This window comes from Uranotaenia lowii, chromosome 3 (genome assembly GCF_029784155.1).
Source record: "Uranotaenia lowii strain MFRU-FL chromosome 3, ASM2978415v1, whole genome shotgun sequence".
NCBI classification, from domain to species: domain Eukaryota; kingdom Metazoa; phylum Arthropoda; class Insecta; order Diptera; family Culicidae; genus Uranotaenia; species Uranotaenia lowii.
The window spans coordinates 173,749,022-173,760,407 of NC_073693.1; the positions used below are offsets into that span (position 1 = coordinate 173,749,022).

Here is an 11,386-nt window from a genome sequence, read left to right on the forward strand (position 1 = left end):
ACAAGTATACAGTGAGCGAAATAAGAATAGCACCACTATGTGTTTTGCTTGTTAAAATATGAATGATTGAAACTCACCAAAACTTTGTTCTATAAATTGTTCTGAATTGTTTAACGGATAAATCAAGCATAAGTTTACTTTTTTTGGACGTTGCAATTGGCGTTGAGGACCAAAACTATGGAAAAAGGGTGCGAAATAAGAATAGAACCACTTGTGTTTTTTCAACAAAAACAAGATTATTTCTAAAAATTTACTGTGTAAAAGTGAATAATAATGCTTCTACGAATTATTTGAATAGTTTACTGTATTTTAAGGAGTTTTCTAGAATTTCAAAGATTTTCAAATGTTTTAAAAGGGGGTTTCAAGAGATGCTCCTCTAGCGTTTAGGAATTTGGTACTTGAGCTATAATACTTTATCAAACTGCTTTATTTCTTCATCATCATTCATAAGTATGATGCAAATTGACGAAACATAGATTTTATGCTGAATTTGAAGAAAAAAACAGGCTTCAAATGCAAAAATAATAATGTTTTTAAATAGTCATACGCAATTTCTCTAGTTTCAAGTCATAGATGGCAGCACTATCTTGCAATTAAACCGAATTGATGCCCATTTTCGAATATCTGGGATTAATTCAGGTGTGCTGGATGATTTTGGTCAAGAAATAAGTACTTGGTACCGTGAGACCGCCTTGGAAATTCTAAGATCATAATTTCAAAAAATAAGTATTTCATCATGAACCCATGAAAATGAATTTCTTGGACCGATAATCAGAATAATTTTGTACTTTCCGATGGAGCTTGATTAACCAGATAAATAGCAGTATTATTGGTATGATTTGAAATTGAATCGGAAGTTGAGATGTGTAGGAATTTTGGCGGTGTTATATTCTTGTGCTGGTTTTTTTTTTGCAAATCCGGAAAAGATTTCTGCAGCGTGAACTCCAACAAAACTGTGTTGGAAAACTACATCGAAATGATAAATATAGGCCTAAATAAACCTGAAAAATCAATATTGAGACTAAATTTGGTATTAACGGCAAGATAGTGCTGCCATCTATGACTTGAAACTGGAAAAAGTTATGATTAGTGAAAAAAAAATCTAAGTTTATGAATACCAACCTGTTTTTTTCTGATTTAAAATAAACCGAAATGTTTGATTCATCATTTCACGTCATTTTGATGAAGAAAGTAAGTAGTTTGGTAAAGAATTACAGCTCAAATATCAAATTCCTTAGTTCTAGAAAAGCATCTCTTAAAACACCATTTTGAACCCTTTGAAAATCTTTGTTATTCTAGAAAACTCCTTAAAATGCAGTGAACTATTCAAATAATTCGTAGAAGCATTATTATTCACTTTTACACAGTAAATTTTTAGAAATAATCTTGTTTTTGTTGAAAAAACACAAGTGGTTCTATTCTTATTTCGCACCCTTTTTCCATAGTTTTGGTCCTCAACGCCAATTGCAACGTCCAAAAAAAGTAAACTTATGCTTGATTTATCCGTTAAACAATTCAAAACAATTTATAGAAGAAAGTTTTGGTGATTTTCAAACATTCATATTTTAACAAGCAAAACACATAGTGGTGCTATTCTTATTTCGCTCACTGTATATGAAAAAAACTATAAAATGTCAACCATGTTCATTGATTTTTCATTAAAAACAAAGTTTGTTGCAACTTTCCCCTTTTTCTTGATAGGGTGAAAATCGCATGTTTTAAAATAACTGGTGAAACCAACAACTATACCCATGCTTGTTTATGAACTGAAAGCTTTTTATAGGAACTTTATGAGTCAGGAAAATAATGTTTATGGTTCATCGTAACACTAGTAAAAAGTGTCTCCCAATCAATTCCTTCAACCCCTCTCCCGACCAAAATTGTTTTGTTGGATGCAGACGTGACCTCGGTCCTAAAGCACAAAATAGATCTTTCATCCTTTTCTTTTTCTTCCAATCTATCCATTGACTACTAGGACGTGGCCGGCGCCGTTAGTGACGTTGAAAGAAAGAGCATCAGTTTGTGCAGTGTGAATGAGCTGCTAATCCCAAGAACCATTCATTTGATCTCTGAATTAAATTGATGGCCTCGGTCAATCGCGGAGTAGCAACCATTGGCGATGTGGAACTTATTCTACTGAGCCACGCCAGCGATCGTGGAACTCGAAGTGATTGTTATCATAATTTGATTTTGGAACAAGTCATGCAGACTGTTTTGGTAACAGCATGCGAGTTAGTGGTATTTAGTGTGGTGAGGATAGTAGAACAGACAGACGTCAAAAGCTAATCGCCCGAAAGTGATCTAAAAAGGCTTTCGGGAGAAATAAGCTCTGTTCAATACAGAGAATAGAAACACTCAAATATTAAACTTTATGCTCTTTACTCTTTCGTATGCAATACTGGCTCAACTTGTAAATGTGTTGATTGTAGAATTAGGGAACTTGTATTGTATTCACTTTTCTCATGTTCGCCACTTTTTACATAACACAGTTGAGGTATCAGTCAAAACCAATCCGCCGCTGTATACACATCGCCAAAATAAAACCCCCCCAATCAAAACGAAAAATAAAGTGCGTTTTTAAGTTAAAACTAAATCGTCGCGAGTTTTCAAAGTTTGTCCGAAATAGTGTTCCGGTGCCTAAACATTTGGTCCTTCGAGCCGGATGACCGTCCGGAAAAGTGGTTCTGGAACATAAAAGTCGGGCTTAAGTGAAGTTGAACAGCAGCAAAAGTGTGAACCATTTTGTGCTCACAAATCCGCCATAGCGCTACCGGACAATCAAACTAAAAGTGATTGTGCTTAAGGACAATAAAATTGCATTCCATTTTAAAGGCCACCGCTTGGCTTGGATGCAATTAAGTGCATCGAACAAAGTGTCAGCCATCGCGATATCGGAACAATTCTACCGGATACCTGGAGCATAGCCCGAAGTGAAGTCGATACTTGAAGTTGATCGGTCAGCAACGCAGCAGAGATCAGCTGATTCTACATCCAGCAAACGACACGCAACGGCTGAAGGAGCAGTTTTTGGAAAATTTAAGAAGGAAGTATTGTTGGCTTGATGCATGCGGCCATAGAAAGTGCTTTAAATAAAGAATTGATTGTGAATTGAATCTTTTAGTTGCATGAAGTGTGTGCCCTGTCCGTTAACTACAAATTGGTCTTGGTATTCTTTTGGCATTTTACTTTGCAATTTTACACTGGTTGTGCCCACTCGCTGCTGTCAATATTGGGTTGCTAGTCTCGGTAATTCGCGTCGCGATCGGATGGAACGTTGAGTTGATCAACATTAAGTGCAAATACCCTAAGTCAGAAGCACATAAGGTGCATGTCAGAAACACATTAAGGTGCTAGTCAGAAGCACAGAGGGTGCAAGTCAGATATTTTGGTCAGAATAATTCAGTACTGGACGGATTGGGTCCAAGGTGTTGGAATTTGTCGGAAAATCACAAGTTTGTTTAAGAATTTAAGATTGTGTCAGAATTGGAAACTGAGTTTAAGTTTGAGTTTGAAACTTGTCAGAATTAAGTCTTTATCGTTTGTGTCGGAAAAATTGTCAGAATCAAGTCTGACTTATTCAGAAAATACCAGTTTGTTTAAGATTTTAAGTTTGAGTTTGAAACCTTGTCAGAATTAAGTCTGAATCAGTTTGTGTCGGAATTCTTAAGTGAATATTGTCGGAAATCTATTCTGAAACTTGTCAGAATTGAGTCTGAGTCTCAAAATAAGATTGTGTCAGAAGTCTTGTCTGAATATTTGCAGAAATCTTGCCTGAAATATTGTCAGAAATTAAGTCAGAATAAATCTTGTCAGCAATCGAGTCTGAATTCAAATCGTCTGGACTATTGTCAGATATTAAGCCTGTGTCAGAAACAACGTGTCAGTTTAAGGACTTGTCTGTAGGTACAAGTCTGAATTCGTCAAAATTTTGAAGCCTGTGTCAGATTACAAAAAGTGTTGCAATGTCGAGAAGTACGCTGAAGGCTTTGCAAAAACGTGAGCGGCAGTTATATGTGATTTTTGATGGTACTGATAGATTCATCCAAACCTATCACATCGGTAGTGATCGGTGCCAGTTAAGCTCCAGGTTGCAAGTGATTGATACAGTGTACAGCGAGTTTTTCGAAATTCGGAGCAAGATCGAAATGTTGCTGGATGAAGCGGCCGAGAAAGAGCAGAAAGATGCTGACAGCGAAGTCAAAGGGGAGATTGCAAAACAGCGCGAAGAAGAGAACGACAAAATTCTGCAGCAGTTTGATGACCGATACTTTGCAATTCGAGGCGACCTCCTTAGACTTCAAGGCGATAAGGATGTCTTAGGAGTGAACACAACCAGCAACAGTCAGAGTCAGTCTGTGTCAGGGAATACGTCCAGAGTGAAGCTGCCAGAGATTCGTTTGCCGTCCTTCAGCGGAACAATCAGAGAATGGGTTACGTTTAGAGACTCTTTCCGTAGTCTCATTCACGACAACGAACATCTGACGAAAATGGACAAGTTCACGTACCTCCGTTCCTCTTTGCAAGGTGATGCACTGAAGGAAATAAACAACATCGAGCTGTCAGAGGCAAACTACGACGTCGCCTGGAAAATGTTGGAAGTCCGCTACGAGAACAAAAAATTAATTGTCAAGGCTCATCTCGACGCTCTCTTCGCCCTCGAACCGCTGAAAAAAGAGAACTACGACGGTCTGAACTTCCTCATCAGCGAGTTTGAGAAAAACTTGATGATGTTGCAGAAAATCGGTGAGCCAACGGAGTCTTGGAGTACAATTCTAGTCTACATGTTGTGCGCTAGACTAGATTCTGCAACATTGCGCCAATGGGAGACGCATTACGGATCTAAGGAGGTCCCAACGTACGAAGAGCTGCTACTGTTCTTGCAAGGTCACTGCTCAGTTCTCCAATCAATTACCTCGTCAAGAAGTCCACCATCCGAAGCACGTCAGACAAGATCAACAGTTTGCCATACAACCACCCGATCGGATTCACGATGCCCGTTCTGTACCGAAGCATGGCACTCACCGTTTCACTGCCAGAGATTCCTTCGATTGAAGATATCAGAACGTGTTGAAGCCGCCAATCGAAGTCGAGTCTGCCGAAATTGTCTACAGCCTGGTCATTTTGCGACGAACTGCACTCGTAGCAGTTGTCGATTATGTCAACAAAGGCATCACACTATGTTGCATGCTACGCGATCCTCCGTTCCAAATCCGTCGAATCCGAGACTCAGTCAACAGTCAATTGCACAACCCTCTAATCAAGAAAGCACCCATATTTATCCACAGCAAGCCTATCAACAGCAAAGTCACACCATGCCAATAGTTACGGAAACACACACTCAAACACAAAATGCAACACAAAATTCACCAAATACAAACACACGAATCGATTCGCCAACGCCAAGCACAAGCCAAAACTACGTTGCACTACCTGTTAAGTCCGCTTCGAATATTCTGCTCCCTACCGCTCTTGTAAAGATTAAGGACCGTTACGGTAACGCTCAGATTGCTAGAGCCTTGTTAGATTCTTGCTCGCAACACTGCCTAATGTCTCAAGAGTTTTCGAAAAAGCTGAAGTTGAACGAAGCGGCTGCATTTTTGTCAGTTCAGGGTATTGGGTCGACTCGGTCAGTTTCGACGAAGTCAATATATGCTGAAGTCTGTCCACGATCGCCAAAAATCTCGGGATTCAAAGAAAATATGCAGTTCTTCGTTTTGCCAAAACTTGAGCTACAAATACCCACAACATCGTTTGATCTTTCGCCCATGTCGATTCCTGATTCCGCTTTGCTAGCTGATCCTTACTTCCACGAATCAAAGCGGATCGATGTCATTATTGGCGCCGAGTACTTCACAGATTTGTCGAAGGATGAACGAAGGAAAGTCATGAAGAATGGTCCCACGCTTCAGAGCTCAGTATTTGGTTGGATTGTGTCAGGTCGTATGGTTGAATCCCCTCGAAACATTTCCCACACCGTTATTTGTTTCTCAAGAAACTGCAGAAGCAGCTCACATGGTTGTAGGAGCTGGAAACACACCGCGTTACGAGCACGAATTCCATTTAAGAATCCACAGTCAGAAATAAAGCAGAATGTTATGTCAGTACCCTACCCAAGAATGAGTCGGATTGCGTCAGATATCCCTTGTCAGAATTGATGAATTCATTGTGAGAATTTTGAAGAATGAGAACGTTATGATATTTTGATTAAACAGAATGCCAGTTCGGTTTCGAACACTTCGCTTCAAATATGACAGATGTTCCCTTAAGTCAAACCAGTTTTAAGTATGAGAACAAAATTGAATTGAAGTCCAAACTATGTTGAAGGTTCATCAAGCAGTCGTGCATGAATGCTTCAACGAACTAAGGTTTAAGTCAAGTCGCATGTTACCCATATCGCTTGGAGTTTCACCGTATCTTTCAAAATAACCATATCGTTTGAAGAACCCTATCATATATATCAAACGTCCCCATCAGAACCCTAATCAAATTATTAAAACAATCGAATCGCTTGAAGAACAACAATTTTATCGCTTGAAGAATCATGTCTTCATAAGAATCGCATTGTGTGAAGGTTCATGTCGATTGAGAAATTATTGAAGCGTCCTGAAGAACCCTACCGATCTATAACTTAATTGCTTGAAGTATTCTGTCAAGAGTTTGAAGTCCACCATCTGCCGAAGAAACACTCTTGAATTGTTTGAAGTTTTACTTGCGCTTGAACAACAGTCGTTAAAAAGAAATCGTGTTTTAAGTACCCTATCGGTTTTTTTTATAATCAAATTGTTTGAAGAATCGTTAGCAGGTTGAAGAATTTAATCTCTTGAGAACTCTGGCGAACAACTTACGGTCTAAAGAACCACAAAAACAAAAATCAACCTATGTTCTCAGCACAAATCAGCCCAACCTCGTGATGATACGTAGAAAGAGAATTCTGGTCAGGAAAAGGTCCCTTTGAAGTTTGCGAAAATGTCATCATACTATCAAGCGTCACAAGATGTTCTAAAAGCGCTGGCTGAGGCCCAGTGCCTCCGCATCCAGGGAAGTTACAATTTATTTCAGCAGGTTTCAAAACATTTAGCACCTTTCCTATACATTCAGGTCATTCCCCCAATTATTTGAGGAAGATTGAGTCTTCGGCAGTCCAGCATTCGGTTACGCCATTCCGCTCAATCTAAACCATGTGTGCAAATTCAATTGGTTGTTGCCGGCTCCACACACTTCAGGGCAAATTCGGAGTGTTTTCGAGCGTTTCCGATTCGCCACAATTCGTTGGAAGTGAACCTGAGGGCCATTCTACGTATCTCGTCACACAGAATCCAATATTGGGCAATCGTGGCCCATCGACGGGTGCCACTAGCCAGTCACATCCATCGCAAGCCATCGTGAAGTCATCCACAACAACCCGGCACGTGAATCTGTGGAAATGAACTCTGAGCGTAATCCATTCCATCACATAGGAGTAAAGCAGATCATCTTCAGCGTCCGTGGGATTTATGTTCTGAAAGAAAAGGTTTATTCAGATCGACGTTAACATAAGTTGATAATGCGGTTTATACTCACCTGGTTAGCACAAAGCACATCACAGCAGCTGAGCATCGGATCAAGCCAGGTTATCGGCAGGGTACGGTTACTTGATACACAATGTCCACCATCCGGAAGTTCCGTTAAGACGAGCTGAATGAAACGTAGTGTTCAGTCGAGAATGTCAATGCCACACGACGAGAGAGCTGCAAATAGGAAGAAAACAATTATTGTCACATTATTCATCGAAAACTGTTCCAGTCGTAAGAGGTGTTCGGCAAAAACAATTTCAGTTCAATGCACTTGAATCAACACTGTAATATCACCAAGTATGTACCGGATACAAACCTGGATCATCCCGACCATACAACACCGGATCCGGCAGGCTGGATCACCACGAACTCATCAGAACTTGATGAAAACATCTGTAGTTCAGCAGCCACCAGCAGCAGCATCTTTTGTACCCAGCGAGCGACGCCAGTATTGTGTTTCACCCGTTCCATAAGTAACAAACAACACTACCTACACTACATCACACAGCAGCACAGTTTAGAATCACACACACGTAGAAGTTTAAGCAGTTTATTTTTTAAAACACGAATTGTAATCAAACCAAACCCACAAAGGAACAAAGTGCCGTTAGATCAGATGTTTGTATTGAAATGATATTTCAAGGCGGGCGGCATATGTTTTGGTAACAGCATGCGAGTTAGTGGTATTTAGTGTGGTGAGGATAGTAGAACAGACAGACGTCAAAAGCTAATCGCCCGAAAGTGATCTAAAAAGGCTTTCGGGAGAAATAAGCTCTGTTCAATACAGAGAATAGAAACACTCAAATATTAAACTTTATGCTCTTTACTCTTTCGTATGCAATACTGGCTCAACTTGTAAATGTGTTGATTGTAGAATTAGGGAACTTGTATTGTATTCACTTTTCTCATGTTCGCCACTTTTTACATAACACAGTTGAGGTATCAGTCAAAACCAATCCGCCGCTGTATACACATCGCCAAAATAAAACCCCCCCAATCAAAACGAAAAATAAAGTGCGTTTTTAAGTTAAAACTAAATCGTCGCGAGTTTTCAAAGTTTGTCCGAAATAGTGTTCCGGTGCCTAAACACAGACTTTTTCTACAACCATGCATTTCGGGTTTTACGGTTTAAGGTGGATGTGAGTAGTTGATCAAGCTAAGCAAAATAACTGGTGAAACCAATAATTCTTTTTACTAGGTCAATTTGATGTCCCATCAACCTCAAAACTTTTGATGTACAAGCGGTATGATTATCTGAGGATTTTAAGTTTTTAGAAGCTATTCTAGGTTTAATGTGTCATGATGCCCCAGTTAACGGTATCGATGATTGTTGTTTCATTACCATATTTAATGAAAATTTTCGAAAACATTAATCTAGAATTGTCATAAAAAAAATCAATGTTTTTGGTTTTCTATTTAAATTCGATTTCGAATATTACGAGCAAACTTCTGTCATCAATAAATTGTATCAATAGCGATCGATTTGTTAGGAATCTGAGTTTTGATGGAATTTATAGTATTAAAAATATTTCAACAGATATTTCACCTTCATTAAAGTCATAATTAGAAAGTTATAACGATAAAAAAACGGTTTAAAAATAGTCTCTAACTCAAAATGTCAACTAATGAAAACTATGCAACGTGTGTAATGAGAAAATGTGCGCCAGAAATAGGCAATTCGAATACGAATACGCAAAGCAAACAAAAAATTAGCTTCACACTACAGTTTTTGTTGCGTCGCATCGTTTCATTTGACCGATGTTATTTCTCAACTGATTTCAAATTTTTTAATAGAATCTTGCTTACTTCTATACTCTCTTGAGTTCTGAGGCGATGACACAAACTGGACCGAAACAATGATTTGATAAGCCATTGAAAATGTCAATAATTTGTAAGTATTTTATCATCAATGGAGTTCCAATAAACCAAACGACTGGTAGCTTGATTACCCGAACCCACTAAAGATACTGGTAATAAATAACCCCTTGTTTGATAAGAAAGTCGGATTTCTTTCAATAATAGAAGACATTGATTATCCACGGACAGTATTGAGTAGACAGGCAATGTGATGTGGCTTTATGTGCTCGGACTAATTTCTGTGTTGCTTCACGCAACAACCGCTGCTGGTGAGAGATTAATAGATTTCGTACAAGACAATTTTTTCTCCATTTCATGTTCTTCATTTCATGAACAGATTTCGATCAAGCCTACAAGATCGTGAACGGAACGGATGCCTCGATTGTGGACTATCCGTTTATGATTTCCCTGCGAAGTCGAACGGGGAGTCATTCTTGTGGTGGCAGTATTCTCAACGAACGTTGGATTTTGACGGCGGCGCATTGCGTTGATTACTACACAACTCCCTTCCAGCAAACCGTTCAGGTTGGACGAACTGATGTTTCTCCGGAACGCGATGATTCGGTTTATGATCTGGAAGATGTGGTGATTCATCCTCACTACAGTGAAAGCAACAGCTACATCAATGATATCGCTCTGCTTAAGCTGCGTACTCCATTGACCTTCAGCGACACTGTTAAACCCGTCGAACTGGCAAAAAACTATGAAGAGGTAAGTGAATCGGACCTTGACGCATCATTGATCGGATGGGGTCGGCTCGAAACAAATGGAGCACTTCCAAAGACGCTGCAGAAGGTGGACTATTACATAGTTCCTAACGACGAATGCAACGGCATCCACCGTCAGCACATCTATCCGAGTCAGATTTGTGCCGCTTATCCTGGAGGCGGAAAGGGACAATGCAATGTAAGATTTTTTTACGCCTTAACTTTGATTCAAATCATATGGAACTTTCATCAATTTTAGGGAGATTCTGGCGGCCCTCTGCTGCACAATGGTAAACAAGTTGGCATCGTATCCTGGAGTGTTAAGCCTTGTACCGTTGCCCCGTTTCCGGGTGTTTTGACAAAGGTTTCCCATCATTTGAATTTTATCAATGAAAACACTACACTGTAATCCAAAATCCGGACCTACAAATAAATTATCAAATTAATGTGGACCGTTTTTAAAAGACAATTGACTGAATGCTTGCCGAGAGAAAAAAAAAATCACAACAGATGGTTTTGCCGACAATTTTAAGTTTATTTACTCGCAGACGTACTCCATATGTGAATATGTGAATATGTTTGTCTGACTTTGCAGTGAATTTGTAGTACAGTCCCCCCACAATCATGGGTCACACACAATTATTAGTCACCGATCATTTGAACTGCTGATATCTTCTAAACTAAAAGAAATTATTTAATACTATTATTTTTAATTAATCGATAATATCATCAAAATGCATTAAAAATATTATTTGTGCATTTGATAACAGTAAAATTGCTGTTTGAATACTTTTTTATCATTGGTGAACTATAAGCTGTCGAATTATAATTAAGATTCCAATCAAATGAATTGGTCCCATATAATCACAAAGGACGGGTATACATTTTCCAAGTGCAGCTAAGCAAATGAAATACGAAAATGCTATAGGGTAAAATACCTAGATATCCACAGTTTTTGCTTGTTTTGTCAGAAAAACCATGTAAACAAATTATTTGACAAAAGTTTTTCCTTTCAAATATGTTTGATTATAGAAATCAAACTTTTTTCTTCATTCTCTATCTCTTTTATTGATCAAAAGTTATAAAACAACGTTTATATTATCCTTTAACTAAAGCCTCTCGATGGTCTAGTTTTCGACATTCAATTTTAGTTTTCGACACAAAAAGTTTTAATTTTTGACAAGCATATTTTCACCTCCTTTGTTAGCTCAGGAACTTGAATATTTGCGTATTGGAATTGCTTGTCTACTTCACGGCGCTTTTTACACC

General features: G+C 38.7%; 2 protein-coding genes across 2 annotated transcripts; both read left to right on the plus strand.

Moving 5' to 3' along the window:
• The first annotated feature begins 3,962 nt into the window (after positions 1-3,962).
• LOC129752855 (uncharacterized) lies at positions 3,963-6,022 on the plus strand. The gene is made up of 2 exons (XM_055748641.1): positions 3,963-5,915; positions 5,993-6,022. The coding sequence occupies exons 1-2, from the start codon at positions 3,963-3,965 to the stop codon at positions 6,020-6,022; spliced, it is 1,983 nt and encodes a 660-aa protein (XP_055604616.1).
• A 3,539-nt stretch (positions 6,023-9,561) lies between these two features.
• Positions 9,562-10,563, plus strand: LOC129754847 (chymotrypsin-1-like). Its single transcript, XM_055751079.1, has 3 exons — positions 9,562-9,679; positions 9,748-10,316; positions 10,377-10,563. Exons 1-3 carry the CDS (start codon positions 9,622-9,624, stop codon positions 10,524-10,526), a joined length of 777 nt encoding a protein of 258 aa, XP_055607054.1. The 5' UTR covers positions 9,562-9,621; the 3' UTR covers positions 10,527-10,563.
• Positions 10,564-11,386: the final 823 nt, after the last annotated feature.